Source organism: Scyliorhinus canicula, chromosome 21, assembly GCF_902713615.1.
Source record: "Scyliorhinus canicula chromosome 21, sScyCan1.1, whole genome shotgun sequence".
NCBI lineage: Eukaryota > Metazoa > Chordata > Chondrichthyes > Carcharhiniformes > Scyliorhinidae > Scyliorhinus > Scyliorhinus canicula.
This window is the reverse complement of record NC_052166.1, coordinates 47644948-47663479: the sequence shown is the minus strand read 5'-3', so window position 1 is coordinate 47663479 and position 18532 is coordinate 47644948. Positions and strand designations below refer to the sequence as shown.

General features: G+C 44.1%; 1 protein-coding gene and 1 long non-coding RNA gene across 6 annotated transcripts in view; one reads left to right on the top strand and one right to left on the bottom strand.

The window, feature by feature from the left end:
• Positions 1 to 199: 199 nt before the first annotated feature.
• On the bottom strand, positions 200 to 1433 carry LOC119955568. Its single transcript, XR_005458495.1, has 2 exons — positions 1120 to 1433; positions 200 to 440 (listed from the first exon to the last, which is right to left on the bottom strand). It is a non-coding gene; the product is annotated as an uncharacterized LOC119955568 (long non-coding RNA).
• Positions 1434 to 1494: 61 nt separating this feature from the next.
• The window catches only part of golga1 (golgin A1), an 81265-nt gene continuing 64227 nt past the window's right edge, over positions 1495 to 18532 (top strand). For 2 of the 5 annotated variants that reach the window (XM_038781888.1, XM_038781885.1), the window contains exons 1-3: positions 1592 to 1738; positions 10595 to 10947; positions 16205 to 16295. In XM_038781888.1, coding sequence (XP_038637816.1) covers positions 10816 to 10947; positions 16205 to 16295 — 223 coding nt within the window. In that variant the 5' untranslated portion in view covers positions 1592 to 1738; positions 10595 to 10815. Of the gene's footprint in view, positions 1739 to 10594; positions 10948 to 16204; positions 16296 to 18532 lie in introns of those variants that run through there. The other 3 variants (XM_038781887.1, XM_038781886.1, XM_038781890.1) reach the window with 3 other exon arrangements.

Here is an 18532-nt window from a genome sequence, read left to right as displayed (position 1 = left end):
AGCCTCTTACCCAATTCGGGACTTCTGGTTCTTCCGAGGCAACCATTCAAGATTATAATCTTGCCTTCTGATGAAGAGTTTGTTAGAAATGTACATAATGTGCCACCTTGAAGGACAATGAATTGATGTTCATTGTGATCTCTGGAATGCAGCTCCACTCGTTTGTCACCCTTGATAAAAATAACACTTACACATCCAACCTCATTTCCTGCTCTTTATTTGGTTGCCTGTGAGCAGTAAGTACCATTTACAAGATGCACTACAGCAACTAGTCAAAGCTCTTTCAACAGATCCTTCCAAATCCATGACCAAAGGACAAAGCCAGCAGAGCTCCCGGATTCGTCATTACTTCATTATCAGCGAATCACAATCCCGAACTCCCTCTGTAACGGCACTGTGGGTGTATGTAGAAGACATTCGAGCAAGTGGCTCATAACTACCTTCAAGGGCAATTAGGGATGATCAATAAATGCTAGCATTCCCAGCAACACATTCATCCCATGAATTAATTAAAAATACCCACAATTTATCTGAGCCTGTGTGAAGCTATGTCTAAACGTATTTTTAAAACTACTCTTGGAACAACTTGAAGGCAGGACCTCGAGTATTTGACAAACAGCTTATATTTTTTAATAGATATTGATTATTTTCACAATCATCTGATTTCCTCTGGAATGCCTGGACTGACCCTGCCTCCATCAGAGTCTTAGTGTATTCCAGACCCTAACTACTCACTGAAAATGTGTTTTGCTTATCGCTTTTGAGTCTTATACCAATTAACCTGTGCCCTCTGGTTCTCTAATCTTCCACCATAGGGATCCGTTTCTCCCATTTCTCAGGCTGTTTTAGCACAGTGGGTTAAATAGCTGGCTTGTAAAGCAGACCAAGGCAGCGTGGGTTCAATTCCAAAACCAGCCTCCCTGAACAGGTGCTGGAATGTGGTGACTAAGGGCTTTTCACTAACTTAATTTGAAGCCTACTTGTGACAAGCCATTTTCATTTCATTTTTCCCTGCCTAGGCCCCTTATGATTTTGAATACTTTTCTCAAATTTCCTCTCCATCTTCAGGGAAAGCCATCCAACTTCCCCAATCTATTCTTGATAACTAAAGTTTCTCACCCCTGGAATCACTCAAACCTCCGATTCTCTCAAGATCAGCCATGATGGTGGTGCAGGCTCGACGGTCTTTGATCTGTTCCTGTGCCTCCAGTGTTCTTGTGCTGGGCGTTGTTTTTACATTCCCTTATGGTTCCGCCCCACCAGATTCCTTGCAGCGGTGACAAAGACGATTAATGCCTGGAGAAATGACACCGATTAATGTGTGATCCAAATTCGACTTCAGTCCTCCTAAACTCTTAGGCGCTGCAGGATCTTGCGGTCTACTCTTGATCCCTTGGTTGCGGTTGTTGGCGGTGCCCAGCCTCAGCTGACGACTGTCTTTGTTTTGGTTGGCTTCGCCAGCCGCCAATCAGCGGTCTGGTTGCATTGGCGAGCCGGCAGGAACGCCGCCGGCGGCAAATGCAAGGGTGGATCTGATTGGGTCGGGCTGCGGCACGGCCGCCATCCAAAGCTGCTGGGAGCCGGATGACGTCGCGGCCACATCGGCTGGAGTGAGGTGAGGAGGACCGGGATGGAGGGCAGCAGCGGCCGGGTGCCGACACTTGGAGTTTCGCTGCTGTAACGCAGACTCAGGTACCCGGTCATGATGAGGCTCCGGGGGCGCTCCATACAGTTTACGGTTGGTATTAAACCGGCCGTTGGCGCCGGACTTTGCAGCGGTGGCCTGCTTTTTGTTGTTGACCAGCAGCGCCCCGGGGCGAGGGGAGCGGGCGGCTCACTGCTCAGGGGGATCCCTTTCAGCGCCGACTAGGCCGCTCCGCTTTATTTTGCCCAACTCCAGACTGCCCTGTTTCTCCGCCCCACTTACCGCCTGCCGATTGGTCTGGAGATCTGGCCACCGTCCAATAACATCGTTGCCTGGACCGACATGCTTTACTGATTGGCTTCGTGGCCTGTCACTCAAGCAGCTGTCAGCTGATGTCGCTTCTGCTTTGGGCAGCTGCAGAAATTGTTCAAGCCATTGTAATTTGCATAAATACACTGGAATTGCACAGTTCGTCACTTTGCCTAAAGTCCCACTTTGTATTGCCTCCTCTGATGTTCAGAGTTGAATTTATTTTTAATTAGAGTCATAGAGTTTTAGAGAGGCCCTTCGGCCCATCATGTCTGTGCTGGCCAGCAAGCACCTAGCTTTCATTTCTATAAGACCATAAGACATAGGAGTGGAAGTAAGGCCATTCGGCCCATCGAGTCCACTCCGCCATTCAATCATGGCTGATGGGCATTTCAACTCCACCTACCAGCATTCTCCCCGTAGCCCTTAATTCCTCGCGACATCAGGAATTTATCTATCTCTGCCTTGAAGCCATTTAGCGTCCCGGCCTCCACTGCACTCCGCGGCAATGAATTCCACAGGCCCACCACTCTCTGGCTGAAGAAATGTCTCCGCATTTCTGTTCTGAATTTACCCCCTCTAATTCTAAGGCTGTGCCCACGGGTCCTCGTCTCCTCGCCTAACGGAAACAGTTTCTTTGCGTCCACCCTTTCTAAGCCATGTATTATCTTGTAAGTTTCTATTAGATCTCCCCTTAACCTTCTAAACTCCAATGAATACAATCCCAGGATCCTCAGCCGTTCCTCATATGTTAGACCCGCCATTCCAGGGATCATCCGTGTGAATCTCCGCTGGACACGCTCCAGTGCCAGTATGTCCTTCCTGAGATGTGGGGCCCAAAACTGGACACAGTACTCCAAATGGGACCTAACCAGAGCCTTATAAAGGCTCAGTAGCACATCGCTGCTTTTATATTCCAACCCTCTTGAGATAAATGACAACATTGCATTCGCTTTCTTAATCACAGATTCAACCTGCATGTTTACCTTTAGGGAATCCTCGACTAGCACTCCCAGATCCCTTTGTACTTTGGCATTATGAATTTTCTCACCGTTTAGAAAGTAGTCTATGCTTGGATTCTTTTTTCCAAAGTGCAAGACCTCACATTTTCTCCCGTTGAATTGTATCAGCCATTTTCTGCACCACTCTCCCAAACTGTCTAGATCCTTCTGCAGCCTCCCCACTTCCTCAGCACTACCTGCCTCACCACCTAACTTCGTATCATCGGCAAACTTCGCTAGAATGCCCCCAGTCCCTTCATCCAGATCATTAATATATATGGTGAACAGCTGCGGCCCCAACACTGAACCCTGTGGGACACCGCTGGTCACCGGCTGCCATTCCGAAAAAGAACCTTTTATCCCAACTCTCTGCCTTCTGTCAGACAGCCAATCCTCAACCCATGCCAGTAGCTCACCTCGAACACCATGGGCCCTCACCTTACTTATTTCTAAATATGCTTTTAATCAAAAATTGTCAGAACAACCAAACAGCTCGTGGGAATCAGTACAATGGATGTATGCACACAGTTTGTTATTTATGGTTTTAGTAGAAGGCAGCACAGTAGCACAGTGGTTAGCACCAAGGCTTCAGAGCGCCAGGGTCCCAGGCTCGATTCCCGCCTTGGGTCACTGTCTGTGCGGAGTTTGCACGTTCTTCCTGCGTCTGCATGGGTTTCCTCCCGCAAGTCCTGAAAGATGTGCAATTAGGTAATTTGGACATTCTGAATTCTCCCTCCGTGTACCCAAACAGGTGCTGGAATGTGGCGACTAGGGGCTTTTCACAGTAACTTAATTGCAGTGTTAATGTAAACCTACTTGTGACAATAAAGATTACTTTTTTAAAAAATTAACACTGCTGCCACCTCTGTCATTCTCCCCCTTCCTGATTTTCTTTTTGCTCACCCTTGCACCTAACCTGATCCTTTTTTCTTCCAATTAAGGAGAAATGTTAGCGTGGGCAATCCACCTACCCTGCAAAAATTTGGGTTGTTGGGGTGAGGCTCAAGCAGATACTGGGAGAATGTGCTGACCTCTGCACCACCGTGCTGCCCATATATCTATCTATCTATCCTAATCCCATTTTCCAGCACATGGTCCATAGCCTTGTATGTTACAGCATTTCAAGAGGTCATCTAAATGCTTCTTAAATGTTGTGAGGGTTCCTGCCTCAGCCATCCTTTCAGGCAGCGGTCTCCATATTCCCACCACCTGCTGAGTGAAATTATTCTCTAATCCCCTCTAAACCTCCTGCCCTTTACTTTAAATCTATGTCCCCTGGTACTGACCCCTCCACTAAGAGGAAAGGTTTCTTTGCATCTAGCCTATGCCCCTCATAATTTTATACACCTCAATCCGATCCCCTTCTGCCTTTTCTGCTCTAAGGAAAATAACCCCAATCTTTCTTCACAGGTGAAATTCTCCAGCCCAGGCAGCATCCTGTTGAATCTCCTGATTAAACAGATTTCCTTTATCTTTTTGAAAATATATGGTAATGATGAGAAAACAAAGATAATGTCTGCTCAAGTATTTTGAGATTTCACAAAAACCTTTTTTTATACATTCTCACAATATCAGAAAACCGCAATGTGCTTTGCAGCCAAAAAGAGTACTTTTGAATTGTAGCCACCGTTAAAATGTCCCAGGTCGTCCAGTCAAAGAAATTAGGAGCAGAAATAGGCAATTCTGCTCTCCGAGTCTGCTCCACCATTCAATCCGATCATGGCTGATCTCTTCCTGGTCTCAAAACCACCTCCCTGTATGTTTCCCACATCCCTTTAACCTATCTATTTCCTTCTTGAAACCATTTGATGATTCAGACTCCACCGCACTATGGGGCAGCGAGTTCCACAAATTTCCCACCCTCGTCAAGAAGTAGTCCTCATCATCTCAGTTTTAAGTCTACCCCCTCTCAACTTATATCTGTGACCTCTCGTTCAAAATTACCCTACGTTTATTTTATCAATCCCGTTTAGTATTTTTCTAATTCATTCTTCTAAACTCTAGCGATTATAAGCTCAAACTTTTCAATCTCTCATCATACGTCAACCCTTTCATCCCCGGTCATACTGCAGATTTAAAAACAGAAAATGTTGGAAAAACGCAGACGGCCTGGTAGCATCTATGGAGAGAAACAGAGTTAACGTTTGGAGTCTGTATGACTTCTTCAGAGCTGAAGAAAGGTAGAAAAATTATAGATTTGATATTGTTGAAGAGGGGGTGGAGCAAAATGGAAGGTCAGGAACAGTTGGGAGCTCATGAGAAATTTGCCAAAGATGTCACAGACATAACACAATGGTAGTGTTAAAGACTAATAGTGGCATCAAGATAAGGTAGCTTTAAATCATTGAGTTACATCAGAGATTAAACCACGTAACAATTCTGGGTGAGTATCCAGGTATCATGTATCTAGCCTAAGCCTGCAACCCTGAGCTCCGTGTACGAGACATTCGCAGAGGGCTCCGTCCGGGTGCACAAAAAATAAGAAAATATTTAGATGACTGTTTCTTAGACACTTCCTGTTCCCTCATCCAAGTCTTTAATCTTTCATATTGTAAAGCTGAGGCCCCAGCACATAACCGAGGAATACCAGTTGCTAAACAAATATCAAACCTTTTATCCCGTCTCTTTTCTTGCTTCCTAACTAATTGTGAATGCGTGTTGCAAGTTTCTCTCTGATTTTGCCAATAATGTCTTGTGTGGAACTTCATCAAATGCCCTTGGAAGTCCTGTATCCGCCATGCAACTGGTTTTCCTCAAAATTTCATAGGTTAGTCTTTGATCCACTTTGAAGGGCTCAGTCTTTCTGTATCATGATATATCCCAGGAAGTTCCCACAATTGAAGTTAAAGAGCCATAATTTCCTGCCTCCCCAGCATTGTGCTAGGGGATCTCTCTTGGAAGTTCCCAGGTCAGGGCTAGTTCCCAAATGTCCAGAAGGGCTACCTTCCCCTGCACAATTGCTCTTTGCTGTGAACCATCTGAAAAAGCGATTTAAATAGCTAATTTAATATGGTTCTGCCAGTATTCTGCTAATAGTTAGTCTGAAAAAGTTACGAGGAAGAAAAGCACTTCAAACTTCAGAGTCACTATTTTATAGACCCAGAATAATCCCAGCATGGGACACCCCTCACTGCGCTCCATTTTCACCATACTGCTGCAGCCAGGGGTGGCGCACTCCTGTCTCATCTGTTCTGAGTGGGAAAGGTCAGCTGAGACAGGGACTTTGTAATTTAAGCGAAGCTAAGTCCCTCTGGAGTGGCAACCTGCCAGTGATTGCCACCCCGAGGAAATTACGGGCCAAACTCACAGATCTATGCCTGTTTTCTTTTGCCTTGAATAATGGGAATATAACCCAAAGGCACTTGAGTGCTTTGTAAAATCTGACTTATCCATTTGCAATTTTCTTAACTAATCTACCTTGAGTCCATTTATTTACCTCCTCTTCAGTCACATGTTTTGTTTTAGTAAAGATAACGTGAATAGTACTGTGATGTAGAATGGTTAGATGTAGTTTCTACTAAATGATTGGATGGCTAATGATTTCCATTGAAGGGGAATAGCAGAGACAAAGTGATTTTCTCACAAGGGAAGACAAATGGAAGAGCACAAACAACAGCCATGCTCAGTAGCAAAGTACGGTGTTGGCAGAGTGCTTGGAGCAGGGCATATGTCAGCAATCTTTATTGGGGAATGTAATGTGAGAATCCAACACCAAAACGACAATACAAATTTATCTTGTCTGTACTTTGGTGCAATGTAATTGAAATGAAAAGTACCACTTAATTCTTGGTACTGACACTGAGAAATACACAATGAAACAAATGGAAGCAGGAGTAGGCCACCAGGCCCCTCCAGCATGCTCCACCATTCAACATGACCATGACTGATCTATGCCGGTCTCAACTCCTTTTCTGTGCCGTTTCCCCATAGTCCTCTATTCCTCGATTTATCAAATATTTATCCACCTTCGCTTTAAATACTTCTAATGATCCAGCCTCCATCACCCTCTGGGCAGAGAATTCCAGAGATTCACCATCCTCTGCAAGGAGGAATTTCTACGCATCTCAGCTTTAAATGACCAGCACTTTATCTTGTAGTTGTCTCTTTTTTTCAAGACTTCTCCACTAGTGGAAACCTCCCACCATCTACCCTGTCAAGTCCCCTCAGGATCTTATATGTTTGAATAAGGTCACCCCTCGCTCTTCTAAATTCCAAGGCATAAAAACCCAGATTATTTAGTCTCTCTTGATAGATAAAGATTCTCTCATCCCAGGAATTAGCCTGGTGAGTCTCCTTTGGACTGACTCCTTTTTTAGGTAATGGGACCAAAACTGCACACAATATTCCAGGTGAAGCCTCACCAACACCCTGTACAATCCAGCTAAGAAGGTTGTGCAGTGCTGGTCCGAGGAGACAGAAGAGCTCTTACGTGACTGCTTAGAGACAGTGGACTGGTCCATATTTAAGAACTCAGCGACTAACTTAAATGAGTATGCCACCACCGTCACAGACTTCATCAGCAAATGTGTGGACGACTGCGTGCCAAAGAAAGCAGTACGTACTTTCCCCAACCGGAAACCATGGCTCAACCGCGAGATTGACTCCCTACTGAAGGACAGATCTGAGGCGTTCATGGCAGACGACCCTGTCCTATTATAAGAAATCCAGGTACGACCTCCGCAAAGCCATCCGAGATGCCAAGAGAGAATATCAAACTAAGCTAGAGTCACAGACAGACTCTCGGCGGTTGTGGCAAGGACTAAACAACATAACGGGCTACAAAGCGAAGTCGAGCAGTATCTCTGGCAGCAGCGCACCCCTCCCCGATGAACTTAATGCATTCTATGCTCGGTTCGAACAGGTAACCAACAATCCGCTGTCGAGTGCCCCAGCAGCCCATAATTCACCCATACCCACCATCACAGCTTCCGAAGTCAGATCGGTCTTCCTGAAAGTGAACCCACGGAAGGCGATGGGCCCGGACGGGATCCCTAGTCGTGCACTCGGAGCCTGCGCAGACCAGCTGGCAGAGGTATTAACAGACATCTTTAACCTGTCCCTACTCCACTCCGAGGTCCCCACCTGCTTCAAGAAGACCACCATCATACCGGTATGATGAAGAACCAGGCAACGTGCCTCAATGACTACCGTCCGGTGGCCCTGACGTCAGTTGTAATGAAGTGCTTCGAGAGGCTGATCATGAAGCGCATCACCTCCATACTCCCGGAACGCCTTGACCCACTTCAATTCGCATACCATCGCAACCGGTCCACATCTGAGGCCATTTCCCTGGCCCTACACTCATCCCTAGAGCATCTCGAAAACAAGGACTCCTACATCAAACTCCTATTTATTGACTACAGCTCCGCCTTCAACACCATAATCCCGGCCAAGCTCATATCAAAGCTCCAAAACCTAGGACTTGGCTCTCCACTCTGCAACTGGATCCTCAATTTTCTGACCAACAGACCACAATCAGTAAGAATGAACACCAACACCTCCTCCACAATAGTCCTCAATACCGGTGCCCCGCAAGGCTGCATACTTAGCCTTTTGCTCTACTCCCTGTACACACACGACTGCGTGGCAAAACCTGGTTCCAACTCCATCTACAAGTTTGCTGACGATACGACCATAGTGGGCCGGATTTCGCATAACGACGAGTCAGAATACAGGAGGGAGATAGAGAACCTAGTGGAGTGGTGTAACAACAACAATCTCTCCCTCAATGCCAGCAAAACTAAAGAGCTGGTCATTGACTTCAGGAAGCAAAGTACTGTACACACCCCTGTCAGCATCAACGGGGCCGAGGTGGAGATGGTTAGCAGTTTCAAATTCCTAGGGGTGCACATCACCAAAAATCTGTCCTGGTCCACTCATGTCGACGCTATCACCAAGAAAGCACAACAGCGCCTATACGTCCTCAGGAAACTAAGGAAATTCGATATGTCCACATTAACCCTTACCAACTTTTACAGATGCACCATAGAAAGCATCCTATTGGGCTGCATCACAGCCTGGTATGGCAACTGCTCGGCCCAGGACCGCAAGGAACTTGAGAGAGTCGTGAATACCGCCCAGTCCATCACACAATCCTGCCTCCCATCCATGGACTCCATCTACACCTCCCGCTGCCTGGGGGAAGCGGGCAGCATAATCAAGGATCCCTCCCACCCGGCTTACTCACTTTTCCAACTTCTTCCATCGGGCAGGAGATACAGAAGTCTGAGAACACGCATGAACAGACTCAAAAACAGCTTCTTCCCCACTGTCACCAGACTCCTAAATGAGCCTCTTATTGACTGACCTCATTAACACTACACCCTGTATGCTTCATCCGATGCCAGTGCTTATGTATATCTTGTGTTTCCCTATTATGTATTTTCTTGAATTTTGTTTAATTCCCTTTTCTTCCCATGTACTGAATGATCTGTTGAGCTGCTTGCTGAAAAATACTTTTCACTGTACCTCGGTACACGTGACAATAAACAAATCCAATCCAATAGCAACAAAATCTCCCTATTTTTAAACTCCAACCCTTTTGCAATAAAGGCCAAAATGCCGTTTGCCGCCTAAACTATTTGTTGGACGTGCCTGCTAGCTTTTTGTGATTCATACACTAGAAGACCTAGATCCCTCTGTACTTCACTCACCTGCAGTCTCTCTCCATTTCGATAAACTGCCTTTCGATTCCTTCCGCCGAAATACATGACCTCACACTTCCTCATATTAAACTCCATTTGCCAGGTTTTCGTCCACTCACCCAATCTATCTATATTCCACTACACAATCACAATATCCTCATCATAACATGCTCTTCCACCTATTTTTGAATCATCGACAAATTTGGAAACCTAACATTCTCTTCCTTCCTCCAGGTCATTAATGTAAATAGTGAACAATTGTGGGCCAAGAACTGATCCCTGTGGTACTCCACTAATTACACCTTTTCACTCTGAACAGGACCCATTGGTTCCAATTCTTTTTTTTTATGTGACAGCCAGTTTTCAATCCATGCTCACAAACTTCCTCCAATTCCACGGCTTTTACTTTATGCGCAGCCTCTTATTCAACACCTTGTCAAATGCCTTTCGGAAATCTTGTTCAGGTACAAGCTCCCAGCACCTTCCAATCTGCTGGTGTTTTTCAAAGGCTGCATATAGTTACTGTATAGCTCTTTTCAAGATTGAGCTTGAGAGTTGTGATTTAAATCCCCATTTCAGAGATTTTGTGTACTCCAGGTTAATACTTCAGTACAACACAGAGAGAGAACTACATTGTCAGAAGTGCCCTCTTTTACCAAGGCTCCTTCTGCCTGTTGTGTGGGTCGGGGGCTCAACTTGGCGTCAGATAGCTTAATAATTTTGAAATGTTTCCTTCATTTCCTTTCCATTCCTATTTCCTGCTGTTTATATACATTCATATTGTCTTCAGCTTCCCAGTTTTTTCTAAAGCTGTTGGGGAACAGAAAAAGAAACCTGTCTTTCTGTCCAATTGTCATGTACTTTGTAACTGGTTATGAATTTCCAGCTATGCAGAATAAAAGTTTTCGATGTTATTTCTGTACTATTGCAATTGCACTTTAAAATCTGTGGAAATGTTTTTTTAATAATCTAATTTATTTATTTTTGTCTGACAGGTGCTTATTACTGATACAATGGAATTTTTTGCAGTGGGCGATAAAAGTGAGATTTAAGGAGCAACTAAGAGCCAAACGGGAGTGCATTGTTTTTTCCAGTGCAGTCACGCTCTTCCGAGTCCATCGCTGAGGCTCCATATAAACTTAAAGCACTTGGTATTTGAGGCAAACTTGTTATTAGATGATTCAGAACTCCCCTCAAAAAGGATAGCTGTTGAACCATGTTTGCAAAGCTGAAAAAGAAGATCGCTGATGAGGCAGGCAGCACCTCACGGCCTGGCATGGTACGGATTCCAAGATCGGTCAGCAGAGATTCCATTACCTCAGTCGGAGCCGACTCTGGAGATGATATAGTACGTATGGTGATTTCTTTAATTCAGTAGCTTATTTAGTATGTCTAAGGATGTGATATCACCTGGAAGGGACTTTATGGACATGCAATGTGATTTCACCAGGTTTCATCATCAGTAACAGCTGCTTGCAGTCTCTCATTGCTGTTCAAGTATATCATGGTAACATTTTTAACATGCTTTGTGAGGCATTCATTTTGCATCTATGTAGCTTTCTGGGGTTGGAGATCACAAAGTAAGAATCTACTTTTATTGATTCTGTTTGTAAATCTGTTGTACAGTAGAGGTTCTTGTCTTTGGGTTTAGAAGGCTGCCTGTCTTTATGTAAATTTGTAGAAAACGAATGACAACAAACAATCAAAGAAATTCTGTGAATCAGCGTGCTTTCACATGCTTTCTGGAAGGAGAAATATAAAAGCATGTTAGAAAAATCAAGCATCAGTACAGGCTGACGAGCTTCATTCTGTGGTACGATTTTTATGATTCTATGATCTGGATTTTGAAGTCGTAACATTGCTAAAATTGCCAGAATCAGATGTCATTGCTCCTCTGAAACGGGTAACAATCTCGGAGTCCTCACATGCGCAGTTAAATGTGGAAAAGTTGCTGTCAGTGATTCTGCACTACTCCATAGGGTGAGCAATTGAAGTTTCCCCAGACTGCAGTCAAGTAGAAATCACTAAACTGACAAAACCCACACTCTTACGCTTTTAATTATATTGTAAAAACCCTTTAAAGGGTTCCATCTTATTGAATGAGGTGTAACTGAGTTTTAACAGTGTGCTCAGCTTATAATTGCTGCAGAACAGCCTCACTGGCCCTGGAAAACTAATTTTATGTTTTTGAAATGCCAAATATACCATTATGATAACATTTCACCTTCAGTTTATGATATTTCAACTTCCACCCCAATCCCATGTGCATATCTCATTTATTTTGCTTTCTATGAAATTTTAATTTAAAACTGAATAGTTCCATGCATTTTCCTTCCTAGCAATTGGCTTTTTATCCTGCTTCGAAGCAGTGGTACAGTGGTATTGTTGATTGACCAGAGACCCAGGGTAATAGTCTGGGGACCTGGGTTCGAATCCCACTACTGCAGATGGTGGAATTTAAAAATTTCAATAAATATCTGAAATTAAAAGTTCAATTATGACCATGAAACCATTGTCGGTTATTGTAAAAACCCATCTGGTTCATTAATGCCCAGGAAATCTGGTCTGACCTTCTTGTGACTCTAGACCCACAGCAATGTGGTTGATTCTTAAACGGCCTAGCAAGCCACTCCGTTCTTTTCATCCATTGCGAATGGAACAATAAAACCTGACAGACCACCCTATAATGACCAAGACACCAGAAACTATAATGGCAAACACAGCCCTGTTGACCCTGCAAAATCCTCCTTACCAACACCTGGGTGCTTGTGCCAAAATTGGGAGTGCTGTCTTGAGACTAATCAAGCAACTGCCTGGCATAGTCATGCTCACAGAATCATACCTTACAAATAATGTCCCAAACACTGCAATCACCATTCCTGGGTATATGCTTTGCCACCAACAGGACAGACCCAGAAGTGGTGTTGGCACAGTCGTATACGCACAAAATGCCAGTTTGGCACCTTGGCAGTGCCACCTCAGCACTGCCATGGTACCCAGGTGGTGCCAGCAGTACCAGGGTACCACCCTGCCCAAAGGGCATGCAGCTGGAGGCCTCTGATCCCCAAGGAGACCCCCATGAGTGTTGCTCCGTCTGGTCCCCATTTGGGGACCAGTGCTGAACGGTACTCGCCAGAGGTCCCCAAGGTGAAGGGATTGAATCCCAAAGCCTCAAGAACCTTCGGAATCTGCACATTAGAGTAAGGTTTACTGCTTCATTCTTTTATGCAGATTTGCCAAAAAGTGATCCCGCCCATTGTGGGCGGGATTCACCTTGCAACATCTCGCGAGATTGTGTTGAATCTCGCGGGGTGTTACAAGCCGGGTAGATGCTGGGAGCGGGGTCTCCTGGTTTTCAGCGGCTGCACTGCGCTGCGGTGAGCTGCTTTTCGGGCACAACGTGGCTGCAGGATTGTGCCCATAGACATCGAGGGTAGTGCTACAAAGCAGAGAAGGTGATGCGTGGAGAGATCAGTTCAGTCCATTAGAGGGTCATTCAGGAGTCTGGTAACAATGGGGAAGAAGCTGTTTTTGAATCTTTTCATACGTGTTCTCAGATGTTTGTGTTTTTAAAATAAATTTAGAGTACCCAATTCTTATTTTTCAATAAAGGGGCAATTTAGCGTGGCCAATTCACCTAGCCTGCCCGTCTTTTGGGGGAAGAATGTTCAAAATCCACAAGGACAGTGACCAGGGGCCATGATCATGCCCGGGTCCTCGGCGCCGTGCGGCAGCAGTGCTAACTACTGCACCACCATGCTGCCCGACTTTTGTATCTTCTGCCCGATGAAAGAGAGAATAACCTGGATGGGAGGGATTTTTGATTATGCTGCCTGCTTTCCCAAGGCAGCGGGAAGTGTAGAGTCAATGGATGGGAGACGGTTTCACGTGATGGACTGGGCTGTGTTCACGAATCTCTGTAGTTTCTTACGGTCTTGGGCCGAGCAGCTGCCATACCAGGCTGTGATGCAGCCAGGTAGGATGCATTCTATGGTGCATCTGTAAAAATTGGTAAGTCAATGTGCACATGCCAAATTTCCATAGTTTCCTGAGGAAGTATAGGCGTTGTGCTTTCTTGTTCATAGCGTTGACATGGATGGACTAGGATAGATTGTTGGTGATATGTACACCTAGGAATTTGAAGACGTCAACCACCTTCACCTTGGCACCATTGATGCAGACAGGGGTATGTACAACACTTCCTGAAGTCAATGACCAGCTCTAACATTGAGGGAGAGATTGTTGTCATTGCACCATGCCACTAGGTTCTCTATCTCCCTCCTGTACTCTGACTCCTCAGATACCATTTCTCAAAAATATTTAAGAGTAGAGTCACAAGCAGGTTATAATAATTCATGGTTGTTAGATAATTAATAACCATTCCGTGCTCAATTGAAAAAGAAGGACACTTGCCCATGGAGTATAAGCAATCAGAAGTCTGGAAATGCTCTCAGGACTAATAGAATTCTGCTGGTTGGAAAACGGTGGCTGGCTGCATTGGGTGTGATTTAAGGGCATAAATTAAAACTTGTAGCAGCAGGTTGTTAATGAGCCATTCCAGTTTTTATTTCTAAATACTATAAGTATTTTGTGCATACATTAATTCCTGGTCTTGAATCACACCAAAAGTAACTAATGGCAGAAACAGAATCACAACTAGTCTTGAAATGTAAAGTTCTTATGGACATCTTAGTACCCTCTAAGTACTTTATGCATGCAGCTGAAGAAAGTTGGTTTGTTTTACTGTGCTTTATCGGTTAATCTGGAGTATATGTTATTATTTTGCAATTAATTCTTCAAGGAGTTTTTTTCTTTTCACTCCTGAAATAGAGGTCCTGTGTTGTTAAATGCATGCCACAAGTAAGAAAAATCTAAGCCTACTTCTAATTTCAGTATTCTGATTGAACAGCGCCATTTGGATGCATTCTTTTGTTTGTTTACTCTGTCTGATAAAGAAAATATTAATGTCAGACAAACTAACCCCATCTCTGGTGGAACCTCTCATCTGTCCCTTCTCAGTACAAATTTCACCTTCTCCAAATACAGGAACTCCATTAGATTCCCCAGACACTTAGCAGTGCTGCCTCACGGCGCTGAGGTCCCAGGTGTGATCCCGGCTCTAGGTCACTGTCCGTGTGGAGTTTGCACATTCTCCCCGTGTCTGCAGGGATTTGACCCCCCGCAACCAAAAAATGTGCAGGGTAGGTGAATTGGCCACACTAAATTGCCCCTTAATTGGAAAAAATGAATTGGGCACTCTAAAAATTAAAAAAGATTGCCCAGATACTGACCTCCATACCAACAGGACCCGCCTGCGAGCGATCAATGAGACGAAAGGTAAAACATCTTCATCCGCACCCATCTGCACCTCAGGCAGGTCTGACACCCCAAATATGGCCTCCAGAGGACCTGGCTCCAATTCCATGTGTAGAACCGCAGACATGGTGCTGATAAATAACACCCAAAATTTTTCCAACTTCAGGCAGGATCAGAACATATGGATATGATTATGATTTGTTGTGCCCATCCCACACTGTTTATGGCTATCCTCCACCCCCTCAAACAGCTGGCTCATCCTAGCCTTCATTAAGTATGCCCTATACTCCACTTTTAATAGAATCAACCTCAGCCTCACATATAAGGTCAAGGTATTGAACTTTCGCAGCATTCTGCACCATAATCCTTCCTCCAAAATCATCCCAACCTTATCTCCCACTTGGCCTTAATCCCTTCCTCAAACTCCTTATCCTCCTTCATGATCCTATTGTAGATCGCTGAATCGACCCCACTTCCAGCCCTCCCCCACCACCGACAGCACCTTCTCCAAAAATGAGGAGGAGAAGGCTACCATATAGGGTGGTTATGGTCTTGATGTTGCCTTTGTCTGTAGGTCTAACTATGAAAGCAAGCCTGGCATAAATATCAGTGATCCCTTAAAAAAGGTTTGTTAGCTGTGAAAATAGTTGTGGGTTGTACACTTGTTTCTTTTTATTGAATTCCCCACCCCAAATTTACCGTGTGGGTTTTGAATCCAAACTTTTCTCCCTGATTGACAGTTTTTGATGCCAAAATGGGAACTATTGCTTTTGAATTAACAACTAGCAGCAACCTGGTGCTTAATTGCGCAGTAAGGTGGATCAGGAAAAGACCCGAAAACAACGGCTGATGCCTTCAATGGAGGGGCCGTCAATCACTGCATGTCAAACTGTATGTTGAGGTGTGTTGGGCAGACCAAAGTCCAAGCAAGTAATGTTGACATTCAGTAAATAGAGCATTGTATCCAATAGTCATTGTACTTAATCAGTAGGGCTATAGGAAGTGATTAGATAAGGGATTTGAAAGTATGTTTTCCGGGGCATTTATTTGCTGTAACCTGTTTTGATGTATGTTTGTAATAAAATGCCTTTTTAAAAAAAGATGAGGGGTTTTAAATCACAGTATTGGAAGTGAGCACACTTCTAATTTTGTTGAAGTAAATCAAGGCCATCTGTATTTCTTTATAACATAGTTTAATTCGGAGAAATAAGAGTCAAATAATCAATGATTGTCCTAATTTTAAAAATCTTTCTCTCTCTCTCTCCCCCCCCCCCCCAATCTTTTGTAAGGCCTCTGACAGTAGCTGTTCTCGTGAGGATCTGTTGTCTCAGCTGCTGCGGCGAAATGACCAAGTTCGAAAGTTGGAAGTGAAACTCTCAGGTACCTGCTTTAATCTGCAAGTTTGAGTTGACATGTTGCGTTCACCGTTACATTTTATTTCTGCATTAAAATTTCTTGTAAGAATTTAAAAACGCAAGTATTTTACATTGAAACCACTTCACAAAATTTACATTTTTAAGAAGTTAGTGATAATTTTGTATAAATTTGATGCTACTGGTTAGAATGATTTGCTGGTTAAAATGGTTGATTTGTTTGTAAAGCATCATTCATGAGGAATACCTCAAGAGTGTGAGTTCTGACAGAATTTTGAAAATAATTTATGATGCTATCTCTTGTAACTTATTGTCTGAATAGGAGAAATATATGAATCAAATCTATAATTATTCCAAATTATTTTTGATCTTTTCCCATTTTTTGTAACGTATCTGATGGTGGTGAGTGACTTAAAACCTGTATTTCGTTTCAATACAATATTCTGTCCTGTTCATAATGTTGGATAGGGTAAAAGACTATTTTCAATTTTTCCTTTTATTAATACGTACATGATCGATTCCTCACAGGTATAATATTGCCATCTTTGGTCACTAGAATCACTGTCATGCACATAGAATACTGCATATTTCACAACATTGTGCTGTAGCTATAGCTGTAGTGTGTGCATTTTTCAATGAAGACCTATAGAATTTACAGTGCAGAAGTAGGCCAATCAGCCCATCGAATCTGCACCGGCTCTTGGAAAGAGCACCCTACCCAAGGTCAACAACTCCACCCTATCCCCATAACCCAGTAACCCCATAACCCAGTAACCCCACCCAACACTAAGGGAAATTTTGGACACTAAGGGCAATTTATCATGGCCAATCCACCTAACCTGCACATCTTTGGACTGTGGGAGGAAACCGGAGCACCCGGAGGAAACCCATGCACACATGGGGAGGATGTGCAGACTCTGCACAGACAGTGACACAAGCCGGAATCGAACCTGGGACCCTGGAGCTGTGAAGCGATTGTGCTATCCACAATGCTACCGTGCTGCCCCTGATATGATTTCCAGTGTGATAAGTAGAATGCTATTTCTTAGCTTGTAATAGTTTATTTTTCTTGCAAGATATTTTAGAGACATATGGTGAATATTCATCAAGCATCTATTTCAGCTTAAAGTATCTTGATCCAGAAACAATTTTGAAAAATATATTTTGTATAATGTCCAGTTAAGGGCCTCCTCCTGCCACCTGATTTAAGCAGCATTAGGAGAGGCCGGCACTCAACATGTAGCTCGGTAAGTTTAACCCTGTAGGCTGATGACCAGTTAAAGGAGGGTGGGGGAGGAGGGTGCCTCTTGCCCACCCCCATGTCAATCATAAACCCCCTACCCACAGTTTTGCTCCCCACCCGCCAAACCCTCCTCACTGGGGCTTGTCAACATGGCAACTTTATATGGTGGACTACCTCCTGCCAGCGGTGAAAGTAACTTATATTTCTTACCGGTATGGTTGTATCGCAACCCCACTTTCCCAACTCCATTCCTAGACACTTCATGGATCCCTTCAATTGACTTTGATGCTTAAAGCTACTACTCTCAAATAAAACTTTGAATTTGGAATAAAAGCCTGAACTAACCTTCTAGAAACTCCGACAATGGCCCATAAAACTGACCTCTATAGAGCTGAAGGGAGGACAGCTCTGACTCTTTATTCCTTGTGAGATATTTCGCAAGAGACCCAATTTAGAGAGATATTAACTTGTCTAGTAGAATGCAGCTTCAAATTGGAAATGTCATGACATACTGTGCACACAAGTTTACCACCTGAAGCAAAAAGCCAGTCGTTTTTATTTTTTGATCATCTCAGATTGCATTTTTGATCACACAGCAGGTTATGTTTGAGTCTCAGTTTGCCTACCTGGCAATTCATTTGTTTATTTTCTTTTTTTAAAAATAAATGTAGAGTACCCAATTCATTTTTTCCAATTAAGGGGCAATTTAGTGTGGCCAATCCACCTCCCCTGCACATCTTTGGGTTGTGGGGGGGGGGGGCGAAACCCACGCAAACACCGAGAGAATGTGCAAACTCTACACGGACAGTGACCCAGAGCCGGATCGAACCTGGGACTTCGGTGCCGTGAGGCTGCAATGCTAACCACTGCGCCACCGTGCTGCCCTATTGGTGTTCGTTTTGACTGACAATCCCCATATATCTGGAAGAAAACGTAGCAGGTCTGATTAGCAAGTTTCCGGATGATAGTAAGATTGCAGGAGTTGCGGATAGTGATGAAGA